This window comes from Tachyglossus aculeatus, chromosome X1, assembly GCF_015852505.1.
Source record: "Tachyglossus aculeatus isolate mTacAcu1 chromosome X1, mTacAcu1.pri, whole genome shotgun sequence".
Taxonomy (NCBI): Eukaryota; Metazoa; Chordata; class Mammalia; order Monotremata; family Tachyglossidae; genus Tachyglossus; species Tachyglossus aculeatus.
This window is the reverse complement of record NC_052101.1, coordinates 229,875-250,397: the sequence shown is the minus strand read 5'-3', so window position 1 is coordinate 250,397 and position 20,523 is coordinate 229,875. Positions and strand designations below refer to the sequence as shown.

Below are 20,523 nucleotides of genomic sequence, written 5' to 3'. Positions count from 1 at the left end.
GAGAAGTGAAGTGACTTGCCCAAGGTCACATAGCAGACAAGTGGTGCAGCCAGGATTAGAACACGTGACCTTCTGACTCAGCCCATGCTCTATCCACTATGCCAGGCTGCTTCTGCTTGCAAGCCGAAGCATTTTCTTTACTTCAACCACAGTGTCTCCTGCCTTAATTATTGTTCAGCTGGGACCTTGGGGTAGCTGTTTTAATAAGACAACATGAAAAGGAATTTCAAAACTCATCTGTGAGGTTTTTTTTCCTCTCGCTGCCTGTTAGGTAGTGGCCATTCCCACATCAGCTTTGTCCCTGGTACCTATCTCCTAAGCTGAGAGCCCCTTTAGGGAGCAGGAGCAGGGGTGATGTTAGACTTGTATCTATCCACGTTGAGAAACAACGTGGCTCAGTGGAAAGAGCATGGGCTTGGGAGTCAGAGGTCATGGGTTCCAATCCCAGCTCCGCCACTTGTCAGCTGTGTGACTTTGGGCAAGTCACTTAACTTCTCTGGACCTCAGTGACCTCATCTATAAAATAGGAATTAAGACTGTAAGCCCCACTTGGGACAACGTGATTACCTTGCATCCCCCCACCCCCTCCCCAGTGCTTAAAACAGTGCTTGGCATTTAGTAAGCGCTTAACAAATGCCATCATTATTATTGTATCTACCCCACCAGTTAGTACAATGCTTGGCACCAAACTTAATGTCCTCATTGATTCATTCAGTTGTATTTATTAAGCGCTTACTGTGTGCAGACCACTGTACTAAGCGCTTGGCAACATATAGAGACGGTCCCTCCCCAACAACGGACTCATGAATCTTTATTCTCTGAGAGTGGAGTTGTCATGGAACCGTATTCATGGGTCCTTTCTTTATATTGCTTCCAGGCAGATATTTTTCAGGCATTTCATTCTACGGTCCAATGGAAACAAGACAGTCTGTTGGAGGAGCTTTCATGCCAAATCAGAGGGTAGAGGTCCACCACATCTTGGGGAGGAGTTTAGTAGTTCCAGGAATTTTTTGACTTTTGGGCTTCCCTCTGAATCGCAGAGAACTAGCCCTGACAAGTGGACCTCCTCCCTCCAGGGAAAGCAGTTGCAGCAGGCCACTCGTCCAAAGGGCATTAAGGCCATGGACACAGCTGTCAGTCAGACAGCAAATGGGTCCTGAGAGGAACCCCAAGGTTGCCAAGCATACTAAAAGGCAGCCAGGGCACAGGCTAAAACACAGAGCCACTTATGGGCCCTGAGCAGCTTGAGACCTGACAAGGGAAAGAAACAGATCTGAAGTACAAACTCAGCGAACACAGACTGGGGATCTGTTTCCATCCACATTAGAGCCTTGCTGTGACTAAGGGGAGGCCTTTCCTGATGAGCACTGTGCCTTCAGTCTTTAGCCGGGGCTCAGCAGAACCTGCCAGTTTCTTGACCATTCTCTGACAGGACGAGGACGTGGCTTGGGTCCGGGACTGTCGGGGGAGGTTAGTCTGTAGATTCCTCCATGGGAGGACTGGAGAGGGGTTTGAGGTGGGCATTTGGGACCTGGAGCAGTGAGCCTGTTGAGCGCACATGGGGCGGCACGGACAACTTTCATTGTGAGAAAGGGAAGCCTGAGGATGTGGGGCTGCAGAGCAATCCATTATTGGTATTAACTGAGCACTTACAGTGCATAGAACACTGTACTAAGTGCTTGGGAGAGCAGAGTTGGGAGGCAAGTTTCCTACCTGCAAGGAGCTTTGCGGTTCACGAGGGGAGACAGACAGTAAAGTAAATTATTGACCTGTACATAAGCTCCCCACTACGGTCTATACTTCACACTTCTGCCCAGATCATCTTTGTGCAGAATCGCTCTGGACATGTTACTCCCCTCCTCAAAAATCTCCAGTGGCTACCAGTTAATCTACACATCAAGCAAAAACTCCTCACTCTCGGCTTCAAGGCTGTCCATCACCTCGCCCCCTCCTACCTCACCTCCCTTCTCTCCTTCTCCAGCCCAGCCCGGCACCCTCCGCTCCTCTGCCGCTAATCTCCTCACTGTGCCTCGTTCTCGCCTGTCCCACCATCGACCCCCGGCCTACGTCCTCCACCTGGCCTGGAATGCCCTCCCTCCCCGCATCCGCAAAGCTAGCTCTCTTCCTCCCTTCAAAGCCCTACTGAGAACTCAGCTCCTCCAGGAGGCCTTCCCAGACTGAGCCCCCTTTTTCCTCTCCTGTTCCCCCTCCCCCCACCCTACCTCCTTCCCCTCCCCACATCACCTGTATATATGTTTTTACAGATTTATTACTTTATTTATTTTACTTGTACATATTTACTGTTCTATTTATTTTGCTAATGATGTGCATCTAGCTTTATTTCTATTTATTCTGATGACTTGACACCTGTCCACATGTTTTGTTTTGTTGTCTGTCTCTCCCTTCTAGACTGTGAGCCCGTTGTTGAGTAGGGACTGTCTCTATATGTTGCCAACTTGTACTTCCCAAGTGCTTAGTACAGTGCTCTGCACACAGTAAGCGCTCAATAAATACAATTGAATGAATGAATGAATAAGCGCTGGGGGTCTGAAGGTGGGGTGAATATCAAATGCTTAAAGGATAATGTGAGTCATTGCCACGCAATGAACAGGAAGGTTCTGGTTAAGCAGCTTGTTCTAGTGATTAGGGCAAGGGCCTGGGAGTCCGAAGGACACGGGTTCTAATCCCACCTCTGCCACTTGTCTGCTTTGTGGCCTTGGCCAAGTCACTTCACTTCTCTGAACTTCAACTACCTCAGATTATGAGCCCTGTGTGTAATAGAGACTGTGTCCAACCTGATTAGTTTGTATCTACTCCAGCGCTTAGAACAGTGCTTGACACATTGTAAGTGCTTAACAAATACTATCATTATTATTATTATTACAGATCCAAGTGCAGAGGTGATCCAAAAGGGAGTAGGGGAAAAGAGGGCTTAGTTGGGGAAGGCCACATGGAGGAGAAGTGATTTTAATTTGAGAAGAAAATTTAGGATCTGACCTTGTCTGGGCCTTACTTCAACCTAGAGCCCAGACCCATTAAATCTGATGGTTCAATCAATGTGCCCCCTGTTCCAGGTGACCGTGGGGTCTCAGACTGTGCAGGAGGTTGTTCAGCAAAGGGCTCACACCCTTGGAAACTATATCAAAAGTCTCTCCCGGTACAAGCTAGATGAATATTAGCCATTTTAGAGGTCATGTGCTTCTAGGCTGCAAGACTTCTTTGTGCAGTGGCCCCCAGAGCTTTGCACTTTGGACCAAAGAGGCAAGTTCAACCAGGCCAATTTTCTGAACTCAGTTGCATTTCTGACAGGCAGGGCAGTGCATCATGTGACCACCTTTTCACAACCCTAGAGCTAATTCACTTGGTTCCGAAATTTGGTCATGGTGAATGCTAGCATGAAAATTGCCAGACTATTTATTATGCCTCATTGCCCACATCCCTACAACCATCTTCTGAGGGCACGTTTGGGTTTTTTGGGGTGGATTCAGGGAACCCATTTTGGTCTGGTGTTACCCAGACACATCCCATCTAGCCCCAGCCTGGGCCTGCTCCAGGAAGGAAGAATTATTCCATGGCTACCCAGGAATCCTAGATGTCCCGCGGGGCTCCTGGGATCATATCATTCACCTGCCTTCCCAGGACCCTTGAGAATCAGCGGGGTTTGCCCAGGATTCCGTCATACTTGCTTGGGTGCCTGCAGTATTGGATTGGTCCTCTGGAAAGTTGCAAGAGTCCTGGAACTGGGATGGGCCCGAAGGAACCTACTGAAGATCTAGAATGTACAAGAGTGATATGTTGTGCCTCCTGCCCAGGACCAAGGGCCCAGAGCCCCAGGGACCCAATGGGACCTGGAGCCTCCATGGAGATGCTGAAATTCTATGGGTCTGGTCTGTAGAAACTGGGATCTGGAGCAATGGTGGTTTACATTTACATAAGTGTCAAGTTTTTCAGTATGTCTGGTCTTTTCCTTCTCCTTCCCTGCCTATATTTTTTGCCCAGTTTGCTGCTTGTTAGCCTGGGAAACAGTTAAAAATTCAAGACTCCATTCGGTTCATTTTCCTAGTAGTTACAGATGTGGTAGGTGTCAATCTGGAATAAAGTTCAAATTATGATAACAATAATAGTAATGGTAATTAAGTACTTACCAGGTGCTAAGCACTGGAGTAGATACAATAATATCAGATCAGACTCAGTCTGTGTCCCACTTTGGGCTCCCAGGTTAAGGGGAATGGAGAACAGGCATTTAAGCCCTATTCTACAGGTAAGAAAATTAAGGCAAAGAGAGGTTGAGTTACTTGCTCAGAGTTACATGGCAGGCAAGTGGCAAAACCGGGATTGGAACCTGGTCTCCTGACTCCCAGTCCTGTGTTCTTTCCACTAGGCTACACTGCTCCTCTCAGTCTAGGGCTGGGAATTTTCTGAAGAATCTGTCATTCATGTTTTTGCAGTGCTTTTTCCATAGATAACTGAGAATCTGTGGTACTCCTAAAGGTCTGAGGTTTTTTTTCCTTTTGAAGAACAGAATAACTGATGTTTACAGATCATCTTTGAAGAGTACTTAGCATACTTAACTAGAGTCATCTCATTAAGTGTCATTACCTGCCATGCTGTTTTTAAATATTTGTGGGGCTCTAGCTGTGCCCTTGAATCTCAACTGGGAAATGATTCTGATTTTTCTTCATTTTATCCGTGAAAGCATAGACAAGTTAATTCTCCAGTGCCTCCTCCAGCCCCTCAGTTATCACAGGCAAACATGGCATATAGGTCCCCCTGGATACCATATTTTCCTGTCTTGTCTTCTGAGTGATTATTGTACTATTCAGTCCCCAAACTGTAACCTTAGTTTCTCCTACCACCCCTGGAATTGTTCTCAGCCTTTTGGTATGTTCCCAAGCACACAGTAGGGCACTCTGCAAATAGTAGGTAATCCAGAAAAGCTATTACATCGGTTAATGATAGGAAATGTAAAACAACTGCGTGTTTTTCTTCATATCATCTAGTTTTTCCATTATCAGAGGCACAAGAGATTTTCCATCTATGAAGCAGGAACAAAACCTTTCTCAAATGAGTGAAATTTGCTTAAAATAGTCTTGATTTGATGTGAACAGGGTCGGATTTGAAAATTGACACGCAAATTGTTCTTGATTTCAGGAATGCAAGAAAAGACTACATAACTGCCAAGTATATTGAGAGGAAATATGCAAAGAAAAAGTATGCAGACAATGCATCCAAACTACATAATCTTTCTGAAGCCGTCAAAGCAAGAGATATTTTTGGACTGCTCCAAGTCTATGCTGATGGTGTGGATCTTACAGAAAAAATCCCGCTAGCCAATGGACATGTAAGAGTGATGATCTCTTCAGCCCATTGCTGCTGTCTGAAAAAGGAAATAGAACAGGGACTATAGGGTGTGCGGTATCAAAACTGCTGACAAAAGCAGATGCAATTCCCTGATGGAGAACCCCATTTTATATTGAATTACAGAAGTTGGGGTATTCATTTTTAAACCAAATGAATATACATTTACACCTATTAACTTTCGTTCTTGAAAAGATCTGTAAAAATGGTAAGAGTTGATGACCGTCTTTGCTGCTTGTTCAACAGGGCAGCCACTTGTAAAGGAATTAATTTAAAACTAAGCCACTTGAATGGACTCAAAAACATTGAACTAGCAAAGTTCCTGCAGCATGGCTTCTAATCATGGCTCTGCCACTGATCAGCTGTGTGACTGGGCAAGTCATTTCACTTCTCTGTCCCTCAGTTTCCTCATCCGTAAAATGGGGATTAAGACTCTGAGCCCCACGTGGGACAACCAGATTACCTTGTATCTACCCCAGCGCTTAGAACAGTGCTCGGCACGTAGTAAGTGCTTAACAAATGCCGTCATTATTATTATTATTTGGCACAGCAAGGCTGAAGGTAGAAATAACACTTTGTTTCTGAGGAGAAGTCTACTTGCTGTTACTGCACGTTCAGGAGCTCTGATCCAGAAATATTTCCAGACTTTCACCAGCTCCTTTGAGGAGAAAGGCAGCTGGGAATTACCCTTCTGCTAGGCAATACAGTAAACAGCTTAGCTATCTAGGGCAAGGAGGTGATTGCCCTGATTGTCCAAGTTCGAGTTTTGCATAGAACGATAGCATTGATTCTCTTCCTTCCCACCACCTGCCCCCGTTCTGCCTCTTAGTCCCAACACCTGCAGAAAGTGTTTAAAGCCCGCCAAGGATCAAAACCACATCTGTGTTCGTTCAACGCTCCTATACTGTTGGCAGTTTCTCCCCTACCTAAATCTCATCTCTGTCAGTATGTTGTGAGGGTGCTCAGTATGTCTTTCCAGAGCTTTCTAGGACCAGATTCTGCTGGAACTATAATTATTAGGCTGTGAAGTTTATAGCATGAGGCTGTGGGTTGAGGCCACTTTGTGAGGCGTGTGGAAGGAATGGCAAGTCCTGCTGTTGGTCAGTTTCATAAGGAGTGAACTGTGGTAGAGGATCTGTGACAGTGATTGCTCTCAGTTTCTAATGCACAGCAGCCAAACTGTCAACACTGCAAGTGTGCTGTTCTTCCCAGGAGTGAGGGGGAAACGAAAGACAAAAATGTGCTCACAATATAATTCCATCTTTCTCCTTTTTAAAAAAGCCATCAGTATTTACCACAAAAAAAAAAATAAACTTTACAGAAATGTAGCTGAGTAAGTGCCACCACGTCTTAGAATTCTGTGGAGATCCCTAAATGGAGGCAGTGAAAATGGAGGTGTCCTTCACCTTCCTGGAGCTTCCTGCATCTCAACCTTATGGGTGTAATGGAAGGGAAGCTAGGCTCTTTGCCCCAACCACTGTGAGTAGTCTTATAAGTATTTTTTAAGGAAAGCCCCTCTGCACTCCAGAGTGCCTCTGAGTAGATTTTCTCCAGTTGCTTTCCCCCACAGCCTAACCCTGGGTGTGGTGAATGCCAGCAGTTTGACTGAAGCTGCAGGTTCCTTTCACAACCTCTACCCACCCTAACCCATCACCCCCAACGTCCCCACCCCCACTGCTCTCTGCTGGAGGCCGTCAGAAGCCTGAGGCAGCTGGAGGAAAGCTTAGATCACAGATTTGGACATACCTGCCCACTGACCTTTCTGCCTGCATTTGTGCTTTCTAGTTAGAACCAACCAGAATAGAGTGCCCTCCCAGGTGAGAAGTGGTCATGAAATCAGCCTTTGAGTTACATTTGTTTGGTGACCAGAGACACTTGTCAAGATCCGGTCCTTGTCTTACTTGCAGACTTTCAGGGAAGAGGGCAGAATGGGAGGGGATGATTTGAATCTGGGTGGCCAGATTGAGGAGGTAGGAGGTAGGAATTCCTTTGCCCTCTGGACTGGCTGATAGGGCATCTGAGCCCAGGGAATCCCATGGCTACTTCCTTGAGGGGATGTGAATTCCAGAATGCAGGGAGGGGTGAGCCAGCTAACTGCACCTTGTGGACTGGCCCTTGTTGTCCAGCCTTCTGATCCTGGAGGTGTGTTTTGTTTGCCAAAAGTGTGTGTTGTCCTTGGTGTCAGCAAGCTTCCTTCCCTGGCCTCTTGGCTGCTCTACAGGCCCTGGGGATTGGAAGACTGGGTAATAGGAACAGGGTTACAACAGCCTTGTAGTGCCACTTCTGACCTCAGATCATTCAGGCGAGACCTTGTTCTCGCCTGTCCCGCCATCAGCCCCCGGCCCACGTCATCCCCCTGGCCTGGAATGCCCTCCCTCCGCACATCCGCCAAGCTAGCTCTCTTCCTCCCTTCAAGGCCCTACTGAGAGCTCACTTCCTCCATGAAGCCTTCCTAGACTGAGCCCCCTCCTTCCTCTCTCCCTCACCCTCCCTCTCCATCCCCCTGTCTTACCTCCCTCCCTTCCCCACAGCACCTGTATATATGTATACGTGTTTGTACATGTTTATTACTCTATTTATTTATTTATTTATTTTGCTTGTACATATCTATTCTATTTATTTTATTTTGTTAATATGTTTGGTTTTGTTCTCTGTCTCCCCCTTCTAGACTGTGAGCCCACTATTGGGTAGGGACTGTCTCTATATGTTGCCAACTTGTACTTCCCAAGCGCTTAGTACAGTGCTCTGCACACAGTAAGCGCTCAATACATACAATTGATTGATTGATTGATTCAAAGTGGCTCCCCCAAACCCTCCAACACCTCAGTGGCTACCCCCAACACCCCAGAGACCCTTACTTCTAATCACATGGTCAGCACAGAGTGGCTAGTCTCCTTTTATACACAACCACAGCATAATCAAAAGCCAGGGCCTTGCATTATCGCCCCAAGCCAAGAAGGGAGCTTGAAGGCAGGGATAATGTATTTTATCTACAAGCTTCCTCGTGAGGGATGTCATGGACATGACATTACCCCTGGCTCTCCCATCCCTCAAGAAATGGAGACAGGGACTAGGGAGCTTAATTTTTTTTAAAAGCGAATATTTTGTAATATTTTCACAGGCGAAATGGGGAACTGAAGCAGATGTAGCAAAGCTGAGTCATATATTACAAGGAAGAAAGCAAAATCCACTTTCTTAATCAGGGAGAAAATGTGTTATGCTTAATATGAGAGAAGGTGCTCTAAAGGGAGAAAACTTGTTCAGAGAGAGGCGAGGTATTTTGGTAATGAGTCCAATGTAAAGTTTGTGTGAGAGAGTCTGTAAAATAACCTAATGGGCTGCATGATGGTGTTTTTAAGGAGAGTTCTGCAGTTTTCTCTTTTATTTTTTAGGAACAAGATGAAACAGCTCTTCACCTTGCAGTCCGATCAGTGGACCGAACGTCACTGCACATAGTTGACTTTTTGGTTCAGAATAGGTGAGTGTTGCAAATAAAAGAGACAAAAGTTGATATCTCATGTAGCCAAGAGTTCCCGGGCAGAAAGAATTAGACAAGTCGGTCATGGCACAATATGTCCGTTGTTCAGTAGTGTGATACACCGTTTAAGAATCATTTGGATTGAGGGAGAAAACATTCTGCAGTGGAGAATCCCATGTGAGATCTGCATGGACCAGGAATAAGGGCTCAATCTAATTGCTCATCTTGGCCTGGCCAAGGGCACCCCCAACTCTGAGGCAGGTTAACGTGGACAGGGAAGAGAGCTGCTCAGCATTAATTGGTTTTTGTCCCAGTAAGGTTTCTTTTACTTCTCAGCTTCAGATTCAGCTCCTGTTGTCCCCCTCCCCCAGCAGGGCCCATGTGGAACAGGATGGGGCCACGGTGGCAATGCACAATTCTAATGGTCCCAGGTTGTGTGTGTGTGTGTGTGTGTCTGTGTGTGTGTGTGTGCTTGTGCACACATGCATGGGTCTGGGCACATTCATTGGAAGTAAACGAGATGTGATGTGAGTCTCGGAGTGCACATGAAGGCGGAGAGGATGATATAGTATATGCCTGACAGCATCAAGACGATCTTATTCTTCCTTCCTGCTCTTTGACTGGAATGGTGAGTCATGAGGATTTCCTGAGGAACCACTTCCACATGTCCATTTCCCAGCCCTGTCAACTGCACTATTATTATCAGAAATTCTGGGGAAAGACATCCAATGAAAGGTGGAGGAGAGGATATGACTGAGGAGGGAGAAGCTGGGTGGGAGCCAACTAATTTGTGTTTTCTCTACAGCTCTTCAGTAAAAATGATTATAATAGTGGTGGTGTATTTGGTTGGCTCTTACTCTGTATCAAGCATGACACTAAGTTCTGGGGTGGCTATAATATATGTAGATCGGGCACAGCCATTATCTCACGTAGGACTCAATCTGAGCAAGAGGGAGAGTGGTATTCTATCTCCATTTTTACAGATGAGAAAACTGAGGGCCAGTTAAGTTAAGTGACTTGCTCAAGGTCACACAGTGGACAAGTGGGGAAGCCAGGATTGGAGCTCAGTCCTGTGTCTCCAAGGCCTGGGCATTTTCCACCAGGCCATGCTGCTTCTTACTTTCCTGTTGCCCCTCTGTACACTTCTTGAATTCAGTGATAACGGTGGCTGGGTAAGGCAAATCCAGGAGGGAGAAAGATTAAGGCACAAGTCATAATAACCCTCGTAGCTCAACCCATACCATGGCCTAGTTTATGGTTGCCCCAACTGGAAGTCTGTGATAGTAATCGTGATTATGGCATTTATGAAACACTTCTTATATGCCGGAGTGCTACACTAAGTGCTGGAGGGGTTAGAGATAATTCCATCAGTCACAGTCCCTGTTGCACATGGGGCTCACAACCTAAGAAGCAGGGAAAGCAGCTATCTTATCCCCATTTTGCAGGTGAGGAAAATGAGGTCAAAGGGTCAGGTGATACATCCAAGGTCACAGAAGCGAGTCACTGACCAAGAAGGAATTAGAACCCAGGAATCCTGATGGCCAGTCCTGTGCTCTTCCCACTTGGGCACTCTGCTCTTCGGCCAGTGTGGTATATGGAGAAGGGAGCCTGAACTAAACTTGAAGTGGATCCAGGCTTCACACTGGAGAGCACTGCCATATACATGTAGTGCCTTCTTTGAGCTGCTGGGAGTGCGGTAGTCAATCAATAGTATTTATTAATAGAGTGTTGACCCTGTGCACGGGCCGATACTAAGTGCTTGAGAAAGGTTGCAGGCAGGCGGTGTGTCTGTTTATCGTTATATTGTACTCTCAGAGCTTAGTACGGTGCTCTGCATACCATAAGTGCTTTATAAATAGGATAGAATGAAAGTAGAGTTGTGACCCTGACAGCTTAAAGAACAATGCGTTTTAGTTTAAGGTCACACAAGTGTGGCCTGCCTTACGCTCAGGCTGGCAAAGCCCCAGCGGCCTGGCTGTAACCCCCAACGCACCTCCACGGGCCCAAGACCACTCTCATTGGGTTTGAGGCTTTAAACCGTGCTGCGGAGAAGCTCAGAGAAACCCCACCTGCAGCGATCTCTCCTACCTAACAGGAGGCATTAATCTTACTGTTCTCCCCATGGATTGGGTACTGGCCTTTCTGATCTGTTAGAACTGCTTGCCTCAGGTGCCAGGGTGAGATGGGATGGGAGAAGTCTGTCTACCTTCATATCATGTAGCTCCATTCAAGCACATTCAAACCCCCTGCGCTCTCTCTCTCTCTCTCTCTCTCTCTCTCTCTCTCTCTTTCTCTCTCTCTCTCTCTCTCTTTCTCTCTCTCTTGAGCAGTGGGAACCTGGACAAACAGACAAGTAAAGGCAGTACAGCCCTGCACTATTGCTGCCTGACTGACAACGCTGAGTGCCTCAAGCTTCTGCTCCGGGGAAAGGCCTCCATTGAAATAGGTAAAGGTGGAGGAAGATGCTCATGAGGGCTTCTCACAGGGGCTCCTCTCGGGGGTTCACAGGGAGCCTGAGGAGCCTTCTCTTTGGGAAGCCAGGAAGGGTGAGACTTCTGGGGCCCGAACTGGAATGTGGCAAGAGTTTTTTGCTTGTTTCCCTGTACTGTGAAAGGGAATCCAGTGTGCGGAACACCTGTTTGTTCTTGGGATGGAACTGGGAGGTACGTTTTCAGCTCCTGTTTAAGCATAGAAATGGCATTGAAATATCAAAAGCTGTGCTATACGCATGAAGGCTCTGACTTGGGACCGCTTAATAAAGTATCCTGTTTTTTGGCAGAATATATCAATAGGAGGAGGAGGAGAAATAGTATTGATTAAGCACTTTTTTTTGATGTTGTTGGTTAAAGTGTTTACTCTGTGCCAGGCACTCTACTAAGCACTAATGTAGATAGGCGATAATCTGGTTGGACACAGTCCTTGTCCCACATAAGACTCACAGTTTTAATCCCCATTCTACAGATGAGGTAACTGAGGCGCAGAGAAGTGAAGAAGTGACTTGCCCATGGTCCCACAGCAGACAAGTGGTGGAGTCTTTTGACTCGCAGGCCCATGCTGTATCCTCTAGGCCACGCTGCTTTCCCCAGTGCAGAGCACTGTACTAAGCATTGGGAAAGAATAGATAGGGGGAATTTAGACATTTCTCACCCCCTGGGTACATTCTATCTAAGCATTGCCGATGAGAGAAGAGGTCCTTACCCTGAAAATTTATCATTCCTGTTCAACAGTACTGAGACACATAGTAGGTGCTTAACAAATGCCATAATAAAATCAAAAATGTAATGGAAAGGACAGTTGAATAAACATATACACATAAAGGCTGAAGTAGGTTATAAGTAAATACCTAAGAGTAGTGGTGGCTAATAAGTTTATAAACTCAACAGTTAGGAATTGATCAGGGAAGTGGGATTTCAGGATAGCTTCCGACAGGGGGAGGGATGAAGGCTGTCGAATTTTGGGGAGGGAGGGAATTCCCAACTGAAAGAACAGCGTGAGCAAGGGGATGGATGCAGATGCACCGTGCGAGAGGTTCAGCCAGCAGGTTAACTGGATGGGATCAAAGAGAGCAGGTATGTGAAGGAGGGGTTGGTTGGTGGAGACCCTGGAACCCTGATGGCAAAGAGTTTTTTGCTTGTTGTGGAGGGGAGTGGAGAGAGGTTTGCAGAAAGAAGCTCATCCATGCAGCAGTTCGGACAGTAATAATAATAATAATTTTGGTATTAGTATTTGGTATTTGGTACCAATAGTATTTGGTATTTAGACCATGAGCCCACTGTTGGGTAGGGACTGTCTCTATATGTTGCCAACTTGTACTTCCCAAGCGCTTAGTACAGTGCTCTGCACACAGTAAGCGCTCAATAAATATGATTGATTGATTGATTGATTAAGCGCAGGGGAGAGGAGAGAGGTTTGCAGAAAGAAGCTAATCCATGCAGCAGTGTGGACAGTAATAATAATAATAATTTGGTATTAAGTGCTTACTATGTGCAAAGCACTGTTCTAAGCTCTGAGGAGGATACAAGGTGATCAGCTTGTCCCATGTGGGGCTCACAATCTTAATCTCCATTTTACAAATGAGGTAACTGAGGCACAGAGAAGTTAAGTGACTTCCCCAAAAACACACAGCTGACAAGCGGCGGAGCCGGGATTTGAACCCATGACCTCTGATTCCCAAGCCCAGGCTGTTTCCCCTGAGCCACGCTGTAGAGATTGGAAGGGTGGGGAAGCAGTCAGGAAGCAGGGGCCATCCTCTAGCAGTGAAAGGACCCGAGGTTGGCCCAGGGCGATAGCTATTTGGGTGAAGCAGAGGTGGGGGAAGATCGGGAGATGCTGTGCAGGAGAAATGGCAGAAGATTGAATGTGAGAACTGAAGGACAAGGAGGAGTCGAGGGTGACCCTAAGAGCAGGGGCTTGTGGGGCACGGTGACCGTTTTCACTCACCACTTTGACAGAAGGGCCAATGCCGCAGTAACCCCTTTTCCTTCTCTTGACTTTTAGCCAATGAATCGGGAGAGACTTCGCTTGACATCGCTAAGCGCTTAAAACATGAACACTGCGAAGAACTGGTGAGTTTCTCATAGGGCTGCTGAGCCCTTAGTATGAGCCAGCCAGACGTTTTCTGGGCGGGAGGACATTGCCTGCTGAGTCACCTAGGGGAGATGTGTTCCCCGAGCCCCTCTCGGGCTGTTTCAAAAGCCCATTGCCACCCTGGATTTCCTGGGGTGCTGCTGAGCAGCAGCAGCAGCAGGAGTGCGATCTTTCAAAAGCCCATTGCCACCCTGGATTCCCTGGGGTGCTGCTGAGCAGCAGCAGGAGTGCGATCTTCAGAAATTTCTCTGCCATACCACCTGACCCCGCTCCACCGCCATCACTCTGAGCTTGGCTTTGCTCCTCAAAAGGGAAGAGAAAGCTCTCCTATGACCAGGTGTATTGTGGAGCTGCATTTGGAAGGGATGTTAAGATTTAAAACTATTTCCTAGGCACATTTTTTGGTTTAAATGCCAGGTGGCCTAGATAGCTGTCTGCTCTGTAAACCATTGTAACAAATGTGTGCCATCAAGGAGATGTAAATGTGGCTTTTTCGACCACCGCCATCCAAGTCTATCCTCTTCCCCTCCTGTTCCGTCCCCCACTCCTACTGCTCACATCATACAGGTGGTCCATCTGGCTCAGAGGTTTTTTTGGCAAAGCCAGGTCTGCCGGGGGTTCTCAAGGTCCTGCTCCGAAAAGCCAAAGATAGGATCTTGTAGGCGGAGTGGAATATACTGAACCATTTGTGGCTTGGGCATTGCTATATTCTGTTACATGCATTCTTTTCTTTGAACATTCACTGTAAAAGATCAAGGTGAAACAAATGAACTTGCAGAAACCCAGCTGGTTTTGTGACCAGGTGATGGATAACTTTTAGAATCTTTCAGCCATCATCATCAGCTTAATGCAGATGGTCTGGGCAGTGGCTTCTAGGTAGCTTCCTGTTTATCAGCTGTTCAGCAGGAAGTGGGCCTGCTAGTTCAGTATCTCAAAACTCGATTTCAGTTCCACGGGTTGGGACTAGGAATTTCCTTGAAGTGGGGAGGAAAAGAGGGCTGGAGAGCTGGCTCTGCCCTGGCCACTTAATCCCCAGAACCAGGTCAGTGGAATCAGAGGAGGGACACTGGCCCTGCCCTACTGCTCTTCCTTTATCACCTCGGTCTGGTCCTCCAGCTGCATCTAGCCACACACTGCGGGGCTTAAATAGAAAGGGAAAAAAGAAATTTTTCAGTGCTGCCGCAAATATGGCAAGAGTTATTCTTTTTCTGTATTTTTAAAGAAAGTGTGGGTTGGGTTTGAGCTTTGGGGTTTGCTTTGGGGGGATTTTTCATGTCTGAGCTACATGATTGCTTGTCACAGCTGAATGACTCACAGACCCTTCTGTTTTTCTCAGCTTACTCAAGCCTTATCTGGAAGGTTTAATTCTCATGTTCATGTCGAGTATGAATGGCGACTGCTCCCTGAGGATCTAGATGAGAGTGATGACGACGTAGATGAGAAATTACAGGTTTGTGTCAGCACAACAGGATGAGTTGTACACAATTTGCCTTCCTTTAAAGCTGTTTGTCATATTAAAAGATTTTGGGTTATGGTATACCTAGGGAGAAAACATTCAGTAATGTGAAAAAGTAGTCTTTCTCAGAATCAAATGCTTTTCAGGACTTTTTTTTAGTTTAAGATTTTTTAAGTGAAAAGAGTTGATCAGTACTTAGGTATCAACTTTATGACAAGAGCCAAGACATGTAATTACCAATGGCTTTTGAATGCTAACCTGGAAAATAGCTGGCTAACATGAGTGACAAACACCACAGTGGCCCCTGAGTTGGCTGCCGTGATCACTGCCTGCTGGTCTTTGGGACTAGAGTGTGACATTGACACTGGGCTGTGATCACTTGGCTGTAGATGGGTTTTGTTCATGTAATTCTCATGTGCACTTGGCTTATGCTGCACAGTGCCCTGCTGCTTCCTTGCTCACTGCACTCCATGTGCCCTGGAGGGAACACGTAGGACAGGGACAGGAGAGTGTGAGGGACACCATGCCAGCCGGCACCAGCACCAACATCTCCAAGCAGGGCTGTGGCTCCAACGTCTTTGGGACTGGACTGACGTGCATCATTTACAGCAGGACACTCCAGCATCACTAGGTGTCGATTCAGGTCACGTAGAATAAATGTGTAGGCAACATTTCGAGTTTTGAGTACATGGAAAGTTAACAGAGGCATCAGCTCAATATGCTCTTTGAAAACTAAAGGTTAAGTGCAGTAAAATGTTTTAAGAGCTGTTCTAATATGTCCTCGTATGTCTTATTTCACTTTTCACTTATCTACAAAGCTCCAGCTTATGTCTGTAGCAAGAGGAAAGCTACAGATGGGATGTATTCTACACCCATGTCAAAGCAATTCCGATTTCAGTTTAGGGTATTCTGCACCATGAATCCACATCCAAGCATATTCTGTTCAGGCATAGCTAGTGGCCTGAAAACAAAGTATTTTATTGCAAGTAGATTTTTAAGAAACAGCAAAAGAATCAACTAGCTGCTGAAAGCCCTAAGCCACAAATGTGTACGTGCTTCAAATTGCTATGAGATCATTGAGGCTTTGTCCAATTCAGCTGGGATGAAATTACTTAATTAAGTGCTTGGGAGAATACAATAGAGAGGTGTACACAGTCCCTTCCCTCAAGGAGTATACAACCTAACGGGAGAGACAGATGTTAAAATATATACGACCATAGATGCTGTGAGGGTTGGGAGTTGGGTGAGTAACTCAGTGCTTAGCAGGGATGGACTCAAGTGCATAGTTTCATTCATGCATTCAGTCACATTTATTGAGTGCTTAGTGTGCAGAGCACTGTACTAAGCACTAGAGAGTGTACAGTATAGCATGTGCATAGGGGATGCAGAAGGGATGGAAAATAGGGAAGGGAAATTAATTAGGAAAGGCTACCTGGAGGAGATGTCACTTTAGGCAGGCTCTGAGAGTAGGGAGAGCGGTGATCTGTGAGACGTGAAGGGAGGGAGGAGAGAGAGAGAGAGAGATCATGAGCAAGGGATCGACAGCAAGAGAGATGAAAGCGAGGCATAGTGAAGAAGGTGGTATTAAAGGAGCAAGTGTGCCGGCTGCGTTGAAGGGGAAGAGGAATGACGATAAGTAGTTGGGAAGACTGCTGATTGTGTACCTTAAAGATTCCAACAGACCGTTACTGCGCCCACCCCCACCCCCGGCCCTATCTTCAAAGACCCAATAGAAGAATAACATGCTAGAAAGGTAGATTCAGAAGAGACTGTTCCCTTATTTTATCTCCAACTAAGGAGATGCCAACTAAGCCTTCCTCATCCTTACTTAATCAAAACTGTATCACCATGGGTAAAATGCCAGTGGTTTAAAGTGCAGCCACTGGACAGTTCTCAGGGTAGCTAGGACAAGCTCCTTCACCTCTGGGCCTGATTCCCTCCTTGAAAATGAGTGTAATTTTACTAAGGTCCATAGATTGATGGACTGCTTGCTGTGGAATATTTGTTTTTAGGTGAAGTTGAAGTGCACCTCTTTAGTCGTCTTATTTTTGTGTGTTTGTGTTTTGTTTCATCATTAATGTGTGTGAATCTGTGGGTGTTTTGTTTTGTTTCTTTAGCAGCCTAGTCCTAATCGGAGAGAGGACAGGCCCGTCAGTTTCTATCAGCTAGGATCCAGTCAGCTTCAGCCTAACGCAGCATCTTTGGCAAGAGATGCCGCCAACATCGCTAAAGATAAGCAGAGGGGATTTATGCCCAGCATCTTGCAAAATGAAACCTATGGAGCGATCCTCAGTGGCAGCCCTCCCACTCAGCCTGCAGTCCCTGTCACCACCAGTGCACCCCCTCTGCCTCCCAGGAATATTGGCAAAGGTACTAAACTGGGAAATAGCAAAATGTTTTAGCAGAAATGGAAACAAGCCATTATTGTTTGCCTTGGGAAGATTGGTTTTACAGTTGCATCCAGGTAAGTGTCAGCAGGTAATTTTTGGTTTCTCTGGGTTAAAATGATTGCCATGTCTCATCATCAGTCGTATTTATTGAGCGCTTACTGTGTGCAGAGCACTGTACTAAGCGCTTAGATGTCTCAGATGAATTTCTTGGCAATTCTGTCTGAATGGAGAAGAGAGCTGACAGGTCATGGCTAGGACAGCGCATAAGGGTAGTGTCATCCACTCCAGGTGGATCACTCACCTTCTTGCCTGAGCGTCTGTGGTTTACCACCTTAGGGGAGCTACGGCTGGGAGGGGTAGTAGTCGTATGTGGGCACTATCCTAGGGAAGCTATGGTTGGCAGGGGTAGCCCCCTCAATATGGGGCAATACCCTAGGAAAACTATGGTTGAGAGGAATAGTGCCTATCTGTGGTGTGCCACCCTAAGGGAGCTACATTTGGGAGGGGTAGCAGTCATCTGTGGTGCACCGCCATAGAGAAGCTGTGGTTGGGAGTGATAGCTAGGGGGAGGTATGGTCAGGTGGAACTAGTGCCCGTCTGGGGGCACCACCTAAGGGAGCTACGGCTTGGAGGGCTAGCGCCTGTCTTGGGGGCATCACCCTAGGGGGGCTCCAGTTGGGAGGGACAGTGCCCATCTGTGGGGTACCTCCCTAGGGGAGCTGTGATGAGGAGGGATAGCTGCCGGCCCCAGCATCTGGACCAGCAGGCGTCACCTCAACCGTGGAAGGCTGGAGGACCCGAGGCCACCGTGGTGGGTTCGGAGCAGCTGTACCAAAGGGATCTGCTCTGAGCCTAAGCCAGATCTAAGGAACTTGGGAATCCCTAGTGGAGAGAGGAGATGTGATGGTTTCTGGGACCCCTCAAAGGAATCGAGGGCCCTCTGGGGGCCCAGACCAAACTCTGCCTCCTCAAAAAGTAGATTAGAGTCCCGTGGCAAAGGGTTTGGGGAAAGCAAGTGCAGTTTGATCTGGAAATGACAACTGTGCCCTTGCACCTGGGACCACCAGAGGTCTAGGATCATGCCAAGGGCCCAAGATCCAGCTTCCAAGGCTGCCACATGGCACAACACAGTGGAAAGCCTTTGGGGAACTGTTCATCTCAGACATATAGCATCATGTACTGTAAAAGCTCAAAGCTATGAGCAGTGAGAATTGAGGTTTTACCAAGCCAGCAGGCTTAACGTGCTCTTTGACTCTGATGTATCCCACCTTCCCCTGTCTTCTGGAAGCAGACATCGACTGACTGGCAAGGGAGAAGAATGAAGGAAAACTCAGAGAATGTGCAGCATATGGGATTTATGGGCAGTAACCCTCCCCTACTTCCTGAAGGCTGTTTTGAAGAGTCTTTGAAATAAATGGAATACATATTTTTAACACAACAATTGATATAGCAACTGAGGCTCTGTGTAGGTGGGAAGCAAAGATGGGAAACATTTCTCTGAGGAAGATAGGGGCTGTCTGAGGAATTCTGCCACTACTTCTTGGGGAGACAAGAACCTAGAAGTGTGTTCATTACCGTGATGGAGGAGGTTGAGGAGGAGTGAAGAAGGAAGGAAGGAGGGAGGAAGGGAGAGAGGGAAGGGAGGGAGGGAGGGAGGGAGGGAGGTCACCAAGGGAGTGAGTGTAGATTGAGAACAGAAGGAGAACAGAAGAACCCCTACACAGTTTTAATAAACCTGACCAAGCCATTTGATTAGCAGGTCTTGGGTCTAGAAACTATCAAGCAAATTTGGCTACCCTTAATCAGTCTGTCAGTCAATTAATCAATCAATGGTATTTATTGAGCACTTACTATGTGGGGGGTACACAAAGAGCTTGCAGTCTAGATGCACTAGCACAGCACAATAAGGGAAAATCTTTTTGTGTTCCCAGTGTGGCTGGGACTGTGTGTTCCATACTGGCTTTTTCAGCCATTCCCTGCCCACAAGGAGCTTACAGTACTGAAGAGGAGGCAGGTAATAATATAAATAAATTATATGTATGTAAGTGCTGCGGGCTGAGAGTGGGGGTGATTATCAAGCACTTAAAGGGTAAAATGGAGGGATGGCTGGCCAGGGAAAAGCTGAGATTGTCCTCTCAGATCTATTCTGCATTCCCAGTGAAGTGAAACAGAATGTGTCGTGTCACAAAAGCTAGTCTCACCATAATGCAGCTATACTGGGTAGGACTCGTATGGAGAAGGTGTGACAACAGGGTATCCAGATGGCTGCTGTGGGGAGTGCTGAAATTGAGAAACCAAAATCAGAGAGAACCGAGGGAATTTCTCAAGGACATGGTTAAACAAAGCCTCCAAAAGTGCTGCATCCCAGCTGAGAATGGAGAGTATGTGGCCAAGGGTAGACCTACATGAAATTCTGCCATCGAGAAAGAAATCGTTCTTTTCTGGGGAAAAAAAACTGCTTAAGGAACGAGCGTCAAGGAGGCAAAAGAAAATCAATTAACGATCAATCAATGGTATTTATTGAGCACTTGCTGTTTGCCAAGCATTGTACAGAGTGCTTCTTTCATTCACTCAGTCGTATTTATTGAGCACTTACTGTGTGCAGAGCACTGTACTAAGCGCTTGGGAAGTACAAGTCGGCAACATATGGAGACGGTCCCAAACTATATGCACATCATTAACAAAATAAATTGAATGGTAAATATGTACAAGTAAAATAAATAGAGTAATAAATCTGTACAAATATATACAAGTGCTGTGGGGATGTAAGAGAGTACAGTACAACAGAGGTGGTAAACATGTTTCCTGCCTATCATCAGTGGTATTTATTGAGTACTTATTATGTGTAAGAGCACTGTTCTAAGCGCTTGAGAGAGTACAGTGAGAAGCAGCATGGCTCAGTGGAAAGAGCACAGGCTTTGGAGTCAGAGGTCGTGGGTTCAAATCCCGGCTCCACCAATTTTCAGCTGTGTGACTTTGGGTAAGTCACTTCACTTCTCTGTGCCTCAGTTCCCTCATCTGTAAAATGGGGATTAAGACTGTGAGCCCCACGTGGGACAACCTGATCACCCTGTATCTCCCCAGCGCTTAGAACAGTGCTTTGCACATAGTAAGCGCTTAACAAATACCATCATTACTATTACAGTGCAACAGAGTTGGCAGACACATTCCCTACCCACAATGAGCTTATAGTCTAGAGGGTGAGACAGACATATAAGCGCTTAGTACAGTGCTGTGCACACAGTAAGCACTCA

The 20,523-nt window shown here is 46.6% G+C and overlaps 1 protein-coding gene across 7 annotated transcripts in view; it reads left to right on the top strand.

Moving 5' to 3' along the window:
- ASAP2 (ArfGAP with SH3 domain, ankyrin repeat and PH domain 2) overlaps nucleotides 1–20,523 on the top strand; it is a 176,167-nt gene that overhangs the window by 130,936 nt on the left and 24,708 nt on the right. For 4 of the 7 annotated variants that reach the window (XM_038772085.1, XM_038772083.1, XM_038772088.1 and 1 more), the window contains 6 exons: nucleotides 5,152–5,341; nucleotides 8,751–8,836; nucleotides 11,167–11,282; nucleotides 13,334–13,401; nucleotides 14,760–14,873; nucleotides 17,000–17,249. In XM_038772085.1, the coding sequence (XP_038628013.1) occupies nucleotides 5,152–5,341; nucleotides 8,751–8,836; nucleotides 11,167–11,282; nucleotides 13,334–13,401; nucleotides 14,760–14,873; nucleotides 17,000–17,249 (824 nt within the window). Of the gene's footprint in view, nucleotides 1–5,151; nucleotides 5,342–8,750; nucleotides 8,837–11,166; nucleotides 11,283–13,333; nucleotides 13,402–14,759; nucleotides 14,874–16,996; nucleotides 17,250–20,523 lie in introns of all 7 variants that reach the window. The other 3 variants (XM_038772082.1, XM_038772084.1, XM_038772086.1) reach the window with 1 other exon arrangement.